Source organism: Heloderma suspectum, chromosome 1 (genome assembly GCF_057233095.1).
Source record: "Heloderma suspectum isolate Gila_16-S chromosome 1, 16-S_ref, whole genome shotgun sequence".
Taxonomy (NCBI): domain Eukaryota; kingdom Metazoa; phylum Chordata; class Lepidosauria; order Squamata; family Helodermatidae; genus Heloderma; species Heloderma suspectum.
Window position 1 is genome coordinate 138,298,932 of NC_139458.1, and position 18,591 is coordinate 138,317,522.

The 18,591-nt window shown below is 46.4% G+C and overlaps 2 protein-coding genes across 5 annotated transcripts in view; one reads left to right on the top strand and one right to left on the bottom strand.

Moving 5' to 3' along the window:
• Positions 1 to 516: 516 nt before the first annotated feature.
• Positions 517 to 13,133, top strand: UBE2L6 (ubiquitin conjugating enzyme E2 L6). 3 transcript variants are annotated; one of them, XM_084860495.1, is made up of 6 exons: positions 517 to 570; positions 2,895 to 2,990; positions 3,959 to 4,145; positions 4,423 to 4,554; positions 5,602 to 5,700; positions 12,559 to 13,133. In XM_084860495.1, exons 1-5 carry the CDS (start codon positions 541 to 543, stop codon positions 5,655 to 5,657), a joined length of 501 nt encoding a protein of 166 aa, XP_084716621.1. In that variant the 5' UTR covers positions 517 to 540; the 3' UTR covers positions 5,658 to 5,700; positions 12,559 to 13,133. The 3 variants fall into 3 exon arrangements, with proteins under 3 accessions (XP_084716621.1, XP_084716620.1, XP_084716622.1); XM_084860494.1 differs by lacking the exon at positions 12,559 to 13,133 and having other exon boundaries at positions 5,602 to 6,357; XM_084860496.1 differs by lacking the exons at positions 5,602 to 5,700; positions 12,559 to 13,133 and having other exon boundaries at positions 4,423 to 4,752.
• The window catches only part of SMTNL1 (smoothelin like 1), a 29,383-nt gene continuing 18,668 nt past the window's right edge, over positions 7,877 to 18,591 (bottom strand). For both annotated transcript variants that reach the window (XM_084860491.1, XM_084860493.1), the window contains 3 exons: positions 17,403 to 17,505; positions 11,039 to 11,190; positions 7,877 to 9,509 (listed from right to left, as the gene is read on the bottom strand). In XM_084860491.1, coding sequence (XP_084716617.1) covers positions 9,365 to 9,509; positions 11,039 to 11,190; positions 17,403 to 17,505 — 400 coding nt within the window. In that variant the 3' untranslated portion in view covers positions 7,877 to 9,364. The remainder of the gene's footprint in view (positions 9,510 to 11,038; positions 11,191 to 17,402; positions 17,506 to 18,591) is intronic.

Consider the following 18,591-nt stretch of genomic DNA (forward strand, 5'->3'; position numbering starts at 1 on the left):
TCCCCCATGCTGGTGTCCTTCTGATGTGTTCGGGCTGCGGAGAGTCGTAGTCCAACACATCGGGAGGACATCAGGTTGGGGGAGGCTGCAGCGGAGGCCGGTGGCTCGGATTTCGGCGGGGCTGTGCATCCATTCTGGGTTTCGGTCAGAACCCGCCAGAACTCTAAAGCAGCTATCCAAGGTGCTGACCCTATTTGGGGGATAGGGTTCAGCACCTATTTGGGGGATAGGGTTCAGCACCTATTTGGGGGGTAGGGTTCAGCACCTTGGATAGCTCCTTTAGCGTTCTGGCTGGTTCTGATTGAAACCCAGGCTGCATCCTCAGCCCCGCCGAAATCGGAGCCACCGGCCTCCACTGGAGGGCTGTCCTAGGAAAAGGGAGAGGGAAAGCGCGCAGCCCTCCCTCCTCCGTTCCGCAAAGAGCGCGTCTCCTCTCGCGCCGTTCCTCGCCCGTCTCCGAAGCGGGGCGGGCCGCGGGCCAGCGGCGCCCGTGGGAGTGGCCTCGGTACTACCGCCGCTTCTGGAGCGGGTTAGGGCAAGATGGCGGGGGCGATCCGGAGAGTGGGCAAGGTAGGCGGGGTGGCGCGGGGCTTCAAGACCTTGTCGGATCTGCGCAGTTGCTCCTCGCAGCCTCCGACCGGGGCGGGGCGGGGGAGGCAGAGCCCACGCGCGGGTAGGAGCCGCAGTTGCTGGCTGCTCGTCCCTTGTTCATTGCCAGGGGTGCCTGGGCTGGGTGGCGTCCCCGGAGTCTGCTTGTGTAGTAGGATCGGGCAGCAGGGCTCCCGTGCCCTGAACGGCTGGATGACGGGGAAACGTCTCTCAGCGCAGCACCGCCGAATACCAAGGCACTGAAATCCTAACCGGCGGGTGGGGAGAAGTGGCAGCCCTCAGTTTTAGAACAGATATGTAATATTGTGATTTCGAGTGTGTACAGCGCCCCATTCTCTCGCCATGACATAACCCACAGCAAAACAAAACCTTTATAGGACTTTTTTTTTAATGGCGGCAGTGAATTTCTAGGTGCACCTCCCCTGGGTAACGTCTGCTGTAAAGGGGTCCTGTATTTACTGTATTTACTACCTGTATTTACTACCTTAATAATCGGCTTCTTCAGGGAGCCCCGTTTAGTACATGAAATGGTGATTGTAAGTCTGAATCCTTAGCTGGCCCTTGGCGTCAAGAGCGAAGCTGTAAATACTGTTCGTTCGTTTTTTAAGAGAAAATGTCTGAGCAGCAAAAGCCTGCGCAGCTGCAAATCGGCCCCAGTAGAAAGGAGCTCCTTTTGGTCGCTTTCAGTTTCTGTTACCGTGCAAGGTTGTTGGGGAAGGAGGAAGGGAGGAAACTGCACTGAGATGTATAGCTATTTCTAGAAGGTCAGGTGATCTGTGATTTGGAAAAGCCATAAAACATGATTTTTGTGAACCGCCCAGAGAGTTTTAGCTATGGGACGGTATAGAAATATAAAAAATGAAATGAAATGGGAAAGTAGATCCGCCTGCTGTTATGATCTAAGTCGCTTGTGGACGTTCCTGACGCAGTGTCATCCTATACATGTCTGTTCAGAACTAAGCCCTATTGAGTTCAATAGCACTTACTCCCAGATAAGTGTGTATAGGTTTATGGCCTCAGTGACTTGAAAATTATGCAGGCAGGGCACAGAAATAGTGTATGGTTGGGACCAAATTAGGAAAGGTATCTCTCCCTTTTGGAATAGTACTAATAACTGAAATTAATATTTTGTCATATTTTCTCATCAGTCAGCTTGGTGCCTGGTTTGAGCAAGGCAGTGGGAAGAGAAATCAAGGTGGTGGATATAACTGATGTACAAGACATAAATTACGCAAACACAGATCCCGTGCAGTGTTTTGGACAACTCGCCCCCCCCATCACCTTGACCTGTGGAGGTGGAGAGTCACGACAGGCTTCTCTTTACTTTTGCTTCCTCTATGACAGGGTGAGGAACCTGTGGCCTGCCAGATGTTGTGGGACTCTAACTCCCGTCAGTCCTAGCCAGAATGGCCGATGGTCAGGAATGCTGGGAGCTGTAGTCCAACAACTTATGGAGGGTCACAGGTTTCCCTTCCCTGCTCTATGACTGCTTTGTGGCTGCATGGGAGATAAAAAAACATGAAGGTGTTCAGTAGCAGTTTTATGCAGGCATTAGCTGGGTTCAGATTTCACAGTAAACCATAGTTTATAATGATGGGAACCCTTGGGCTCTCACACTGCCCCTTCCCTTCCCATGCAGCTGCGAGGTGGAGTTTGGAAGCTTCCTCTTCTGTTTTTGAATAACTATGGCTTGTTGTGTCGTCCAAACCTGACAAACTGGTTAATCTTACCAAGAGTTATTTCAACAAAGCACAGTTAAGATTAACCACAGTTTAGAGGTTGGATGTAATATTAAACTGTAGTTAATTTAAATTGGAAGTGAATGTTTCCAGGCATCTCCTTGCGACTGTATTGGAGAAAGAGGAGGAGGGAGAGCCTGGCAGCTGGACATTGTTCCCAACACAGTAAACCATTGTTCATCATAATAAAGGGGAGGGCCTGCTACGGAAGGGCCATCAGGGGAATACTAAAGATCATAAATCAAGTCTGCTTCCTTCCCAAGTATTCCTCCGGCTGGGAGCATTGTTTAATCTAGCTCAAACTTCCCCAACTTGGTGCTCTCCAGATGTATTGGACTACAACTCCCATTGCTTCCAGCTAGCATGGCCATTGATGGTAGATGATGGGAGTTGTAGCCCAACACATCTGGAGGTTGGGTAAGGCTGGTCTTACCAGGTTGGGTATGGCTGTTCTAGCTGGATGAGTGTGCACTGGTCTGAAATCAGTTTTGTTGGGCAATTGTCACCATTGGGCCTGGAGCTATCTCATGCCTTTTGTCATTTTAGGAGCTCGACGAAATTAAGAAGTCAGGGTTCCGCTGCTTCCGGGATATTGAGGTGGATGCGAACAATGTCCTCCTCTGGAAGGGACTTTTAGTGCCGGTGAGTTCAGGGAAGCTGGGAAAATGGCAGGGCCTGAATGAGCTTAAAGGTATCATAGGAATTGTAGTGTGATAAACAGGATAGCCTGGGTAGAGTGAGGTTGCTGCCTCAAGCAACATATTTGGTGCATCATTAAAAGGCAGTAATGTATAAGAAGAGCCCTGCTGGAACAGACCAAGGGTCCATCTAGTCCAGTGTTCTGTTCCCACAGTGGCCAACCAGCCACTCGTGGGAAACCCACAAGTAGGACATAAATACAATTTCCACAAGATGTAGTGATGTCCACCAATTTGGATGGCCTTAAAAGTGGATTGGACAAAATTTATGGAGGATTAGGTAATCGATGGCTACTAGTCCTTTATGCTCCCTCCAGTATCAGAGACAGTATGCCTATGTATACCAGTTGCTGGGGGACATGGGCAGGAGGGTGCTGTTGCCTTCATTTATTGTGTATCAGCTTCCAATAAGCATCTGGTTGGCCACTGTGTGAACTGTATGAATGCTGCACTAGATGGACCTTGATCTGATCCAGCACAATTCTTCTTAAGTTCATCCTTCTCCTCATCCTCCCTAGCAACTGGTATACATACATAGGTACACTGCCTCTGATACTGGAGGTAGTGTATAGCCATCAGGACTAGTAGCCATTGCCAGCCTTCTCCTGCAGGAATTTGTCCAATCCCTTTTTAAAGCCATCCAAATTGGTGGCCATCACTACATCCTGTGGTAGTGAATTTCACACTTTAATTATGTGCCATGTGACGAAGTACTTCCTTTTATCAGTTTATTTTACTGAGAGGATAGATTTTCCACTGGAGGCACTAGAATGTTTTGAGCTGGTGATGGAAACAGAACAGGAAGGAACCCCATGGGAGTCGGGCTTTTTGTTTATTTAGCTTGGCCATTAGAGCAGCTCCACTCAACAGCATCGTACTATGATTTGTGCCTCTTCCTGTTCTTGTGCCCAGGATGACCCTCCATACAATAAAGGTGCATTCTGGATTGAGATCAGCTTTCCGTGTGAGTATCCTTTCAAGCCCCCCAAGGTAACTTTCAAGACCAAAATCTACCACCCCAATGTGGACGAGATGGGCCAGGTGTGCCTGCCAATCATCAGCACTGTGAACTGGAAACCTTCCACAAAGACAGACCAAGGTATGACTAGGAGAGAGGTGCATCATGGCGTGTGGGGAGAGAACCTTTTGCTTATGGCAGGGATGAGCAACTTGTGGCCCTCCAGATGTTTTGCTCTACACCTCCCATCAGCCCTAGCCAATGTAGCCAATGGTGAGGGATGATGGGAGCTGTAGGCCAAAATATCGGGAGCGCCTGAGGTTGCCCATGAGATGGCATGGTCAGTGCTGCTGATTTTTCTCTTTGTTTCAAGGTGTTAGGTGATACCTGTTTCTGACCCTCCTGCCCTTTTCCTTAGTGATCCAGGCGCTGATAACATTGGTGAATAAGCCTGAACCAGAACATCCGCTGCGTGTCGAGTTGGCCAATGAGTTCACCAAGGACCACAAGCGTTTCCTGTCCAATGCAGAAGACTACACCTGCAAATTCAGTGAGAAGCGGCCATGCGAGTGACCTGCCCACCCCAACCAAGGCCTACCCAGCTTCTCTGCCTGCCTGTTCTACTAGTTGGCTGGAGAACTTTCCATTTATGCACAGTCCCGGTGGGACAGTAGCTGTATGGGGCTAAGGCAGCCACTCCCACAATTGCCTGTCAACAAAGTAACATAAATGATGGAATCCTGGGTTACTCTGGCTCTTGACATGCAGTTCTGAGACTAGTGCTTCATCTGATGGGGAGCAGTGCTCAGCCCTAGGGGAACATGGGGGTTGGTTTCTCCACTTGTGAATTGGTGCCATTTCATGATCAGAGGCTTCCTTCTTGCATTGGTTGGGGCGTGGTCGCCCTTTCTCCCCCCCCTCCCCACCATCACTAGCATTCTTATGGCTTTGCTTTCCACTTGAAAACCCTCTGCTTTTAACGTTCCTGGGAAATGGCAGGAGAGGGATCAAGACGCAAATGACTTTCTTTAGTTTGACTAAGAACTTATCTCCATTTTGAGCTTTTGAAACAGGAATGATGAGCTGCCAGGCTGTGACTGGAGCAGGGCAGAGACGTGGAGCCACCAAATCAGCCTCTGTTGCCAATAATATATCGTTAGAATTTTGTGTGTGTGAAATGTGCATTAACAGCTCAGTCCCAAACATGTTTACTTGGAAGTAAGTCCTTCTCAGTTCCATGGGATTTACTTCCTAGTAAGTAAGCTTGGGATTGCAGCCTGAGGCTGCAGTCCTATGCAGTTAGTTGAAAGTAAGTCCCAACTAATGGCGTGGGACTTAACTTCTGAATAAACATGCATGGATTGGGCTGCAAGTCTGTCTTTCTGTTGCTTACATATACTTGAGCCATTTTCTGATAATTTAACCTTTTAAATTATGTAATTGTTTTACTGTTTTTAAGAGCTGGTGTTTTATGACTTTATTGTTTTTAATTGTCGGGCACCCCCTTGATGGCTTTTTAGCACAAAAAAAAGGGGGGGGGCACTACATAAATGTTAATCATAATACTCTTTCCTTCTGCTGCTTCATGTCTCCACAGCAGCTCATCTTTCTTGTCCTAACTCTGCTGTACCTCTCACTGATAGGCTTACCTGACCCATATTGATAAAATGAGATTATAGTCTTCATCAAGAGAGAGGTAAGTTTTATCAGGATACAACTGCCCTCATCTTGTAGGCATCAGGATATAGAATTGTGATTTACTTGCCCAGGATCATGCATGAAGCACATGATCACGTCCATAACGGCTTCCAGGCTTTGGTAAAGCATAGTGGGGCTTAACAGAGGCCAGGAATTGGCAACCCACAGTCCTAGAATATATCTTCAGTACCAGGACACTGTCTAGAACGTCTGAAGCAGCAGCGGAGTACCTTCCCTTTGCTAATGAATGAGCTCAGCCACTCACATACATGTCTGGACTCAGAGGGAGCGTAATTCCCAAGCAGACGTGAATGCTAGGTCTTCTTCAGAAATTTAGCAGCACAACATGCTCTTCAGTTGTTTTGCGCTTTTCCTGAGATTTCCATTTCTCTCAGCCTAGCCCTGGTTTTTCATTGAGGTGCATCTCAGTGCCTGCACTGGTTACTGAGAACCAGGCTTGTAGAAGAGAAATGCTTAATTCTATAGGCCCAGGTGTTGGCATACAGGCCTTTTGCTTAAGGGGGCAGTTTGCAGCTTTCACTCATTGGTTCAGGCTTATAATTTCAAGGCAATTTTTTGGTAACCCGCCCAGAGAGCTTTGGCTATTGGGTGGTATAGAAATGTAATAAATAAATTTATCCTAATCTTTAAAAAAGAGGGTAGAGTATTTGGATGCATCCAAAACCAGTCTGTGATACTGTGTTGTTAACTTCTTCATCTTGTTCTTCTCACCCCAAGTCCTTTTACTGAACCTTGGAGTTGCTAAGGTCAGAATAGATTGCCACACCCAAGTGCCTGCCTTGAGATAGGTTATCATTATCCCGTATCTCAAGCATCAGTAGCAGATGCTTGCCCTGCCTTTGGCCATAAACTGGCAAAGAGGGGGAATTCCACAGTCTCTCTAGGCAGCTTGCTTATACCCAGTGTGTTTTATCCAAATGACTGGATCCTAGCTATGTTTACTCAAAATTCAATGGGACCTTTGTGCTTAGGATTGCTGCCTCTGGCTTGGGAGAAACTGAATAGAGTAGAACGTGCTTCCAAGTAAACATGCACAGGATCAGGCTGCACATGCCCCTGTAGTTTCAAACAATTCTGGTGCACCTGTACTTTATCCTCAAGGACAGCTGTTCATTCTGCCTCTCTTGTCGAACTGTAAGTCGAACTGTAAGTTTGCCAAAACAAAATACGGCAGGGTTGCCATGACTTGTTACAGTTGTGTTTTAATGGATCTGGTGCTTTGTAAGGAGAAGTGGGGTTGCAGCATGGGTTGGAGGAGGATTTGCCAGGAGAACAGGATGAGGAATTGGTGGTAGTGGCTGCTGGAGTGACATGCTTGTTCCAAGTTACGCCTTTTGGGGACAGACAGATGCTGTCAGCTCTGCTTCCATGGAGGCAAGATGGCTGAAGATGACTGGTAGCACCTGCATGAGAGAGCGAATCATTCTTTTCCTGCACATCCCCAAAGCACAGTGGCACAAAATCTCTGTGTGGCAGACAGCGCTAGAGAAGATAAGCCACTGTGGTTGGATCCAGTGCAGTACTCAAGAAACTGCAGGATAGAGGCCCTCTACCCAGGGTACATCCCATGTTGCCTTCTCCCTGAAAAACAAACACAGGAAGATCCCAAATTTGAACTCTCTTTAGCCTTTCAGAACATGCAGAAGCGTAGCAAGATGATTCCAGGCACACTTTCCCAGGTGCTGTTGTGACTTCTGGAGCAGGGGTGGCAGAGTCAAATGGGTTGGAGGGCCAATTGTACTGGCCAATTGGATGCAGAGGGGCTGTACCCATAATTTTGCATCAACCCCGCCCCCACACACACATGTGTTGGTAAGGGAGGGGGTCTAATTGTACGACTAGTGGTTTGCATTGTGTCCTGCTTCACATGTTGCCTGCCAATATCCCTTCACCAGTACTGACCCCAACTGCCACCTCCCTGCCCCCACAGCATGGGCACCCACCGTCAGGACGTAACCCACCGTTTAAGCAATCTCCCCACATGTCACTGCCAGACCTCCAAAATCCTGCTGCATGCCAAAGCAACTACGCCCTCAGCCTGTACTCCAAAACACCGGTCTCCCCAGTCTGGACAGCCCTAGCATCCCTGTCACAGCGGTCTCCTTTTCTACTGGCGGAAGACCACCACCAGCATAACCTTTCCCCTTGGCTGCAGATGACATACTCCTTGTCCCTTGTGTTGCTAATTTAAACTGAAGGGGTGTGTATGTGTGAGGGTAATGTGAGACAGGGAGCAACACTTGGCCGGTCAGCCCAGTTCTACTAAAGGCATAATTCCCAAGTGCTAAAGATGGCTCAGCGAGTTGTGAGGAGTTTGATAGGGCTGCCATGGGAGTCGCTGGGAACTCCAAAGGACTTGATAAGGATTCCAGGCCTTATGGCTGACAGCCTGGGATAAGCCATTGCTCTGTATAAGAACATAAGAAGGGCCCTGCTGGAACAGACGAAAGGCCTATCTAGCCCAGCATTCTGTTCCAAGATGCCCCAATGGGAAGCCCAGAAGCAGGACATGAGGGCAATAACACCCTCCCACTGTTTCTCCCTGCAACTGGTGGCTGCATGCTATCCTGGAAGTCGCATATAACCATCATGACTAGTAGCCATTGATAGCCCTGCCCTCCGTGAACGTGTCCAACCTTGTTTCAAAGCTGTCTAAGTTGGTGGCCATCATGACTTTTTGTGGTAGTGAATTCCATAGTTTATTTATTTACTTATTTATATTTCTATACTGACGAATAGCCAAAACTCTCTGGGTGGTTTGCAAAAATTAAGAACCCCAAATGCAACATGATAAAACACAACATAAAACCATAAATGAGTTTAAAACAGTGAAACCAAAGTAATGTGCTCTGTGAAGAAGTACTTCCTTTTATCTGTCCTGAATCTCCCACCATTCAGCTTCACAGGATGACTCCAAGTTCTAGTATTATGAGAGAGGGAGAAAAATATCTCCCTATCGAATTTCTTCACAATAGGCATCGTTTTATACACCTCTATCCTTCTCCTTGAACTTTTTTTAAAATCACAGTATATAAACCTCTTTGGATGTTTCAAAGTGAAATTGAAAGGAGTGGCACAAATGGTTAATACAAACAAATATTGACTAAAGTTGTTCACTGAGGGCAACGTCCAACTGTGCCATTCCGTTAGTGCAAATGATGCTGCGCGAGTGGAAACGAGGTTCTGAACTATGCGCAAGAGGAGAAACCAATTAAAGTTATGTTTGCACAAGCTCAGTTTCACATTACGCTTGCACAACTGGTTGTGCATAACTCTTATTCAACCCGTTGTGCAACCGCTTGCATAATCCGCTTGTGCAAATGCTTGCGCACAACTGGTTGTGCAAGTGTAATGGGCAACTGGCTGTGCAATGGAAAGATTCAGCGGAGTTCCACTAGTGCGATTTGAGTTTGCTGAATGACACCAATGAATACTGCCCTGAGACTGGTTAAAACTGAGCAGGAGTTCTATCTCCCAGCGTGTTCCCCGTTGCTATCAGCTACTGTCTTCCACCACAGGACAGGTCTTCAGAATTTCTAGGCAATACCCTGGTGCGGAAATCCATAGCGTCTCCCTCACCTGTCCCACCAAACTTCCCTCTAGTTTCCAGTTGGCCTTGAGCATAAGCCTGCCTTCCATCCTTATTTCTGCTTGGTCTTCACTAGCCCTTTCTCCACCAGGCTGCGATAAAGTTCTTGGATGTAAGTATAGATGCATTTGTTGTCGGGAACCTTCATGCGCACCATGTCATCCACCTCCAGAAGCTGTGCACAGTCAGCGTGCTTCCTGTGAAGAGGTTGTCAAAGAGCAGTCAGGTTAGCTGGATGCCTTTTGTCAGCCTCACTGAGTCTGCAAGGCACTTCTTGAGCAAAGTCCTCCACCCCCCCCCCCCAAATAGTCAAGCCCAACTTTGGAGAATTGGTTCAGGATGGAAGGGGAATGGTATATCAGCCAGGGGTAGATAACCTGGTGCTGTTCAGCTGTTTTAGACACTCTCACTGAAACAAACCCTGGCTTACCTTGCAGTGCTGCATAAAGTATTAATTCTTCATTTCATCCTTCAGGAGCTACATTAAGCTGCGAAGGAAAGCCATGTGGGAAACAAAGATGCCCTTTGTTGAATAGCCAGCATAAAGACTAGTTCTAGGAGTGTGGGGTGGCATTACCAGACCATTGGAGAAAGGAAAGGCAGCCATATAAATCAAATGTAGGTGCCACATCTCCATTGATTACATCCCTCCGAACTCCAGCAGAACTCACCTCTGTGGCTTCTGGGGTACAGAATAGTTCTCCTTACACCCTCCCCATCCTCTTGAGGTACATGGCAGAAAGTAGATCAGCCTTGAAAGGTAGGACGTCCCTATTAATGCTCCCTTGCATATAACTGATTAGATGAGGCATGGCTTAGATTAGGGGTAGGCAACCTGGTGCCCTTCAGATGTTTTGAGCTACCATTCCCAGAATCCCTGACCATCAGTCATGATGGAGCTAATGGGAGCTGATGTGTGCCAAAGTGCCCTTTGCCAGTTGCAGTCCCTCTTGGTCAGGAAGAGCCTGGCAACCATTGTCCATGCTCTAATAACATTTAGGGTTGACTACTGCAATGTGTTGTATGTGAGTCTGCCTTGGAAGATTTTTCAGAAACTTCAAAGTCCAAAATACTGGTGGTAGATTGTTGACTGGGATGGGCTGTATGGAAAACATCTTGCCAGTGTTTAAAAACTTCACTGGCTGCTGATCAATTTACAAGCATAATTCAAAGTCCTGCAGCTTACTTTTAATGAAGCTCTACATGTCTTTGGTAGCTGGAAGACTACCTATTTCCACATGAACCTACCTGCAGGCTAAGATCAGCTTGTGAGGGTGTTCTCCATATTTTCCCACTTTTGGAGGTTAGGTGGGCGGTGACTAGAGAGAAGGCCTTCTCGGGTATGGAACTTCACCTGGGAATACTTTGACATCTCTTTGGTGCCATGCGAACCATTTTTCATTCATAGTTTTTAAAATTATATTGCTCTGATCTTAATCTCATCCCAAAATGTTAGCTGTCCATGGCGGCTTACATCTACTGCTCTGCTATTTTAACTGTTCATTCATTTCACACAGTTTTGAACTGTTATTAATGTTATTTTATGTAAGCTGCCATGGGCGGGGGGAAATTACTTCAATTAAATAACTTCAAACATTTACTGTAGCAAATGGCCGTTGGTATGACCCAGGGCTGCTGTGTAAAAGTGTGGCTCGGCTCTGACACCCAGCCCAACCTGCCCTATGGTGGTGGTGCCCTGGGGTCTTGGGATGGAGGGGGTGCTCACTCGGCAGTGGAGAAAGCCAGGGCAAAGTTCTCTCTGCGATTGGCTGGGTCAAGAGCTGCATAATCAAAGGCATCTGGGAAGAACTTGTGGATGAGGGCGCAAAAGGCCATGCCACTGCTCCAGCTGGTGGAGAAGTTCTGGATGTCCACATGCTGGGAATGAGAAAAAGAAACATTAGCTGGAAGGGGCTCACCTTTCCCCTCTCCTTGTGCTTTCTCTTACATATGTACACACATGCACACACATTGCAGCTGCAACAGGCCTGATTCTTAGAAGCATATCTGCACTAGTTTTCTGCATTATTACTGATAATCACATTTTGCATAATTCCTTTCCTCCAAGCATCTCTGGCTCATGTGCATGAAGTGACCTAATTTTTACCTTTGTAACAATCCTGTGAGGTACCTTGGGCTAAGTCAGGGGTGTAGAACCTCAGGCCTAGGGGCCAAATCTGGCCCTCCGGGGTATCCCGGATGGCCATGTCCTATCTCACGGGCCAGTTCCCTTTCCCCAAGCACTGATCATTTGGTGATTTCCTGGCTTTTGTGCAGTTTTCCCCCATTTTAAATGGGTGAAATGCCTCTGGCAGAAGCTTTAAGCTCAACTATGCTGGTATTTTGGCCCCGCCCTTTTTGCCTTCAGCCCCGCCACCACTGGAATGTGGCCCCCAAGAGCTTCTGTGAAATGGTGTTTGGCCCTTGGGCTGAAAGAAGTTCAACAACCTTGGGCTAAGGCAAAGGGAATTGCATCCCAGGCCATCAAGTGAGCATCAAGGCTGAGTGGGAACTTGAACATCTAAACCAGCTTCCCTGCAACTGGGGCCCTCCAGATGTGTTGGACAACAACTCCCATCACCCCATTGTCCATCCATGCTTGTGGGGGTGATAGGAGTTGTAGTCCAACACATCTGAAGGCCCCATATTGGGGAAGACTGATCTGAACCAATATTTTCTCACTGATCCAGGCCAGCTCTCTGATTTGAGACATATGAACATGCATTTGCCTGCACTGTTCCTGGAATTGCCATGGGCATGGTATCACGATATGCAAAACAGTACTGGTTGGGAAAGGCAGATTTCCCTCACTTTTAAAAAGATTGCAGTACTAGTGTGCAGGTGGAGCAACTGCTGATTCTGCAAAACACAACATGATCTGCCTGCTTAGCAAAGCGTATAAAATCCAGGAATATGACTGGAATCAATATTAAGTGTCTACTGAAGCAGTTTTAAGCCAAGTAACATTTCAGACAACTTTATCACCTTGCTAATGAGTTGTAGGAGCACTTTTAATTACTGCTTTGACACAGAAGCCCAGAAGCCAACCATCTAATTGAACTTGAAAGATACATTAATGTTTGTTTGTAATTAGTGCTGAAATATTGGCTCAGATCAGCCTTGCCCAACCTGGAGCCCTGCAGATGTGTTGGACTACAACCTCCATCAGCCAATTAGTTCTGCCTTATTTCCATGTTATTTTTAATTATTCTCATACATCGAATTCCTCCCTCTATCTGCCTCCAGATACCCCCGATTGGCCCAGTGTTGATACCAATATGGTCGAGAAATTATTATTCCAGCTTAAGCCAGGTAACGCTCCTGGACCAGACGGTAGGCGTCTCTACATGACCGCTTTATTCCACCACGGTACTTCTGTTTCTGGTTACTGTTCAAGGACGGGGTCCTTTATATGAGTTTCTTTCACCTTGCTCTGCCTTTTTTCATTCCACGGAGGGGCGGTGCATCTCGTAAGAACTGGTCGTGTTGCAAGACAAACCCTTACACGCTCCGGGCCTATCATGCCCCCGGCTCCATGGTACCTTCCCCTTGGCCTGTCCTTTCCCTCCCCTCGCTGATCACTGGTTGCTTCATGCAGATTGGCACACCCAAGCAAGCATCCCAGAGTGGATGAACTTGGATTCCTGCACTGAGCAGGGGGTTGGACTCGATGGCCTTGTAGGCCCCTTCCAGCCCTACTATTCTATGATTCTATGCTTAACAATCTTTTGTAAGCTGCTCTGGGAGCCTTTGTGGCTTAAGAGCGGGGTAAAAGTAATTTAAATAAGTAAACAAACCAACAAATAAAGTATTCGCATTTATATTGTGTTTCCTTGATTGATGTGCCTCTCTTTGTTCCCCCAAAGGTTGAAGAGGATAGGGATAGAAATATATGAAATATATTTTAAAAACTATTTGGGACATGACGTGTGTGTAAGAAGAGATTTCTGGGTTCTTAACATTTTCCGCCATGCCGCTGTGCTGTGTCACCGCTCCGCTGGCAAACAATAACAAATGAGGTAGAGCAGGCGGGTGCAGGCACACTGGGGTGACGCTCCCGACCTGTCGCATCACTGCCGTTGTCATCAAAACTGCACCTTCCGGAAAGTTGTTGCACAACTACATAGGCTGCTGCTGGCGCTATCATGCCGTGGGCATGGAAACTACTGCATTTCCCCCATCATGGGATAGTATGGGAGAGGGGGAAGCCTGGAACAACAACGGGGGGGGGGGGAGTCATGTAAATGCCTCATTGGAGCGTCCAAAGCACAACAAAACATGGGTGTAGAGGTGCTCGGTATTTCCTTAGAGTTGCTGAGATGTAATATTAACAGATCTGGTGTAATCCCTGCAGCCTGGCTGAAGGCCTTCATTATTCCAATCTCTAAGAAAGGCCCTAAAGATGATCCACATAACTATCAGCCTATCAGTCTGTTATTTGTAGTCGGGAAGGTTTATGCTGGCTTTTTAGGCCTTAAACTAAAAGCCTGGATTAATTATAAAAATATTTGGGGGAAGAGTGATCGGCTTTAAAGCCAGCCACTCTATTCTCAATCATTGTTTGGTATTGGCCCACTTGACACATGAATATTCTGTGCCAAAAAGAAGCAAGCTTTTTACAGCTTTTATTGACCTAAAATCTGCATTTGACTCTATATCCTGCGACTGTTTCTGAAGCAAACTAGAACTGTATTCTGTCGAAAGAAGACTTTTGTTTTGCTTCAATCTCTGCATTATAATGCATCTGCTCAGGTTCGCTGTAGTAATTAAGGACACTTTACTAACGAGATTGTCTCCTCCGGAGGTGGTAGACAAGGGTGCGTGGCAGACCTCTCTTCTGTGCTGGCACTGATACCATCCCACTCATAAGACTGGCCTTATAAAGGTCTCTGTTCTTTTGCATGCTGATGATGCTGTTCTGATTAGTGAGCAGCTTTGTCAAGTATTGTAAAAACAAACAAACTTTTAAACAATTAATTTCCCCAGAACTAAAGTACTGGTCTTTTCTAGGAGGAAGGTCAGATTTTCTTGGCTTCTGGAGAATTATAGAATCAAGCAAGTTGATTCATACAAATACCTGGGCATATGGTTCCAGGAAGTTGGAGAGTAGAGGAAAAAATTGCCAAGGCTAAAGCCAAGCAAAATGTGGGTGTGATAACCCTTTTCTTTTCTTTTCTTTTACAATGGGTGGGAAATTTTTACCAGCAGCTATCCAGGTTTTTAAAGACAAACTTGTTTCTCTGATTCTGTTTGGGGCAACGATTCTAAGAGTTCTCTTAAAGGAACTCAAACCTTAATATCTGGTGTTCCCAGGTGTGTTGCTAGGGCTGCCCTTAATCTGGAGGCTGGGCTGAACTCCCTATAATGTTTGGCATGGATTTATTCTATCCATTTTTTTCTCCATTGCAGTCTCGTGCTTACTCCTAATTCCCTGGCTTCCCAGGTATTGTCAGACTCTTTTGAATCTCCTTGGATGAAAGCTGTGGTGCAAAAAGTCACCCCAGTAACTTTATCATGCATATACCCCCCCCCAATCTCTGGACCTAGAAAATGCCAAATCAGTGGTTGAACAGAGACTATTGGATGTAGATTATAAGGAGCTCTAAAGAGCTGCTTGGGGACTATGTTCCCCAAAGTTATTGGGCCTATAATGCCTCCCCTGTAAAGATGGAATGCCCTATTTAGGATGGTTAGCTATTCCTAAATATAGGAAGGCATTCTCCTTGGCAAGGCTTAATGTTCTCCCCTCCAAACTATTAGAGACCAGATTCAATAAAACTCCAATGAATAACAGATGCTGCCCCTGTAACAACATTGAGGTGGAGTCCATCTTGCATGTCCTATTTCATTGTAGCTATTATCAAGCAGTCAGAAAAGACCTAATATATCCCATCATGCAGTTTTTCCCTGGCCACACCTTTGAGTCCCTTATGATTATTTTGCTCCAGGGTATCAACAAGTCAGTTACTGAGCAAGTGGCTAAATTCCTGAACCTGGTTATCCTCACTAGACCACTTATAATTGTTTGATTATACTCCTTGTGGAGATAAATTTACTGTTCAGTCCTTTACAGATTTTGTATCCCTCCATTTTACTAATATGTATTTTATAAATACATGTATATTCAATATGATGTATTAATGACCTGTTGACTGTAAATAAAGATTGAGGGCTTCTCTACATTAAGCAAAAATCCTGCATCCTTATCAGGGCTTTCTTCTTCAGGAGTCTTTCCGGATTTACGATGCGCTCCTTTAGATCGCAAAGACATGATTTGGAATTGAAAACTTCGCTTCTCAGCAAGCAATGCTCTATACGTTCAGTGAAACAGCGCCATCTAGTGGCTGAATTATAGTGCTACGCTGGCTTTCCACACTGCCTACATCGTGCCATTCCCTTTTATTACAGCTCATTTTTTGATCTTTTTGAAAGCAAAATAAAAGGGGGATAAAGGGGGGAAAGTGTGGGAGATGTCCTGGAGGTTGACAACGTCATGTAAAGGATCTGCAAACTTCCGTGAATGACCAATCACAAGTGTACAAAAAATTGCTCATGTAGAGAAGCTCTGATTGATTGATATTTGTTCAAGGCCAGCTGGCCCACTTGCAATTAGTTCTGTCATGTCAACAAAAACCGTGTTTTAATAGAACAAGAGGTGTTGATCTAAAAAAAAGAAGAGTGGCTAGAAATCCCATAAAACAGACATTGTGTCTGCCACCTTTTGGAAGGGAAGATCACAGGTTTGGTTTACGTGTTTCTTTTCCTCTGTTGATTTGTGTTTGGTGAGATTGCACTGTTTTGATACTCTGTGTGTGTGTGTGTGTGAGAGAGAGAGAGAGAGAAAGAGAGGGCACTACTATTTTGAGGAATTGCAAAGTATATCTGAGGGTGCTAGACATGTGGACAGTATCAACGTAGCCTGAGGGACATCCTATTTCCACCCAACTGTAATCCAGTGTGTAGGTAGATGTAAAGAAACAATAACACTTTGCCTTTATATAGTGCTTCTAGAATGTGCAAAGTGCTCCATGTTCATACATTCAGGGCCTAATTGCACCTGACATTAAATCCATCGCCGGCAGCGTTGTGTGGGGCTTAAAAGTCGAACACGACTTAACAACTGAACAACAACAAACCAAAGGTGTGTGTATCATTTTGAATCAGGCCTACAGTGTTGGAGGGGGGAGAGCATTAGCCCTTCTCTGCTGTAATCCTGATGCCGACTGCCCCCCTGCATAGCAATTAGCATAGCTGATTAGCTCTGTCATTCCAGTAATTAAAAGTTCATGTTATAAATGTTTTATATATTTATTTTATCCCTTTTATTGTACTGATAGTTTTACTGAAGAGTACCTTAAAAATCTCTTTTAAATGTTATTCATCAACATCATCATCTCCAATATTGCACATGAGAGAAGGGAGAGTGAGGTATACAGTGGCTAAGTAGGGTGAGCTTTGAATCAAGAATTTCCTGGCAACAGTACAAAACAAAGTGACAGAGAGTCATCTAGTTCTCAGGAGCTGCTATTCTTCTGCAGCCCCCATCGAGGGCTTTGCCAGTGTTAACAACTCACCTGTGTGCAGCGAACTATCCACACTGGGGCCAGAAGCATGGAAGACAGCGGAGCCTAGATGAGCGGAGCCTCTGTGATGTCTGCAATATTATATCATGCCAAGCCAACGAGGATAAAGCCAATTGAGACAGATTGGTGGCAGGACCTGAATGGCAGAGTTTGCTGATGGGTGGTGGCCCAAGTCCATGGTCTGAAACCTGGATGGTGGAGCTTCTCCAGTTAGATTTGCTGGAAGTCCACTCCTGTGCATGTTTATTCAGAAGTAAGTCCCACTGAGTTCAATGGGACTAACTCCCATGTTAAGTGTGCATAGGAGCATGGTCTTAATGTCCCCCAAAGCTTCTCATCTGCACAAGCCTACCTCCGGTTGCATTAACAATGCCATTCCCAGCCCCCCAGGGAGGTGAATATGTCTCCTTTATTCCAGGGCAATAGTGGGTCATGAACCAAAGGGCCCTTGAGAAGGAGTGTGTGTTCAGCAAGTTCCCATTTTTACAGGTTATATCAACATCTTACTTCATAGCCGCGGGTCTTGGCCCGGCACCACTCCAGCAGCATGGTCTTCACGGTGTTTGCACCTCCTGTCCTCTTGATGTTGGGGGCAGGACCAGTTGCAGCCCTTTGTGGGGAGGAGCATTGTGGTAGGGAGATGACCGAGAGAGAGAGGGACAAGGGATAGGTGGAGAACAAGCAAACAAGCCATGCTTCTCAAGAATGCATAGATCACATGGGATTCAGGTGATTTAATTCATTTCTGATTCTTTTCTATTGGACAGCAGTTGGGAGAGAGAGAGGTCTGCCTGGATGGGGTCAATGTCCAACATCTAGTCTGGTTGTGCAGACATCTACCTATTCCCCAATCATCCCAAGAGAAAACCCTTGGTCAAGGCCAGCTTTATGTCTGAGAGGGCCCAGGGCAAAGTGTCCTATGGGGCTCCCACTCCTCTACCAGTGACCTGGTTCACACCTGATGGTAGGCCACCATGGTTTAATTCACCCGCAGGGCTCAGAGACACCTGCTGGCCACCATTTTGAATATGCAAGCTGCAGCTTGTTGTGTTGTGTGAACCTGGGCATCATAAATTATTTGGGTTAACCCTCAGATAACCCTTGAACAACCTATGAACTACATAACCCTAGAACAATTTCCCACAGTGCTACGTTGTGGCATTGTGGGAAATTAAAAGGGTGGCTAGATCCATCCAACTGGTGCTGCTTGGAATAGCAGGCTAGAAAAAAAGGAGAATCAAGGAGGTCCAAGGGCATGCATTGGCTGGGGGCCCAGCCAGAGCACTGGGACCCTGGCACTTGCCCAGTGATGCCAGGTACTGATGCCAGCCCTGCTCTTTCTTACCTTTCTTTAACATGTAGCAATCTCTTCCATAATCCTTTGCAAAGCTTCCCTCCTACCTTTTCAGGCTGCGCAATGACCAGAAACAGGAATAGGATCTAGGAGCACTGCACATCTGGCTGTGTACAAATGTGCCATATAATTAAAATGTAAAACAACTAACACTGGCATCCTGGGCACCTTACCTGAAAGTAAGTTCCATTGAATCTAGTGAGAATTACTTCTAAGTAAATGTTTTTGAGATTAGGCTGTAAGCCTGCTCCTAAAATGCCCAACGTAGTCTAGTCATTGTGACGGTAGCATGCATGCACGCACGCACTACAAGGAGGGTGTAAAACTTGTGGAGCATATTTG

Bases quoted from the DNA above. Each gene is read 5' to 3' on its own strand.
- UBE2L6 (XM_084860495.1), top strand. From the start codon at position 541: ATGGCGGGGGCGATCCGGAGAGTGGGCAAG. The intron at 571-2,894 runs GTAGGCGGGGTG...TTGTCATTTTAG, and splicing joins CGATCCGGAGAGTGGGCAAG to GAGCTCGACGAAATTAAGAA. The intron at 4,146-4,422 runs GTATGACTAGGA...CCTTTTCCTTAG, and splicing joins TTCCACAAAGACAGACCAAG to TGATCCAGGCGCTGATAACA.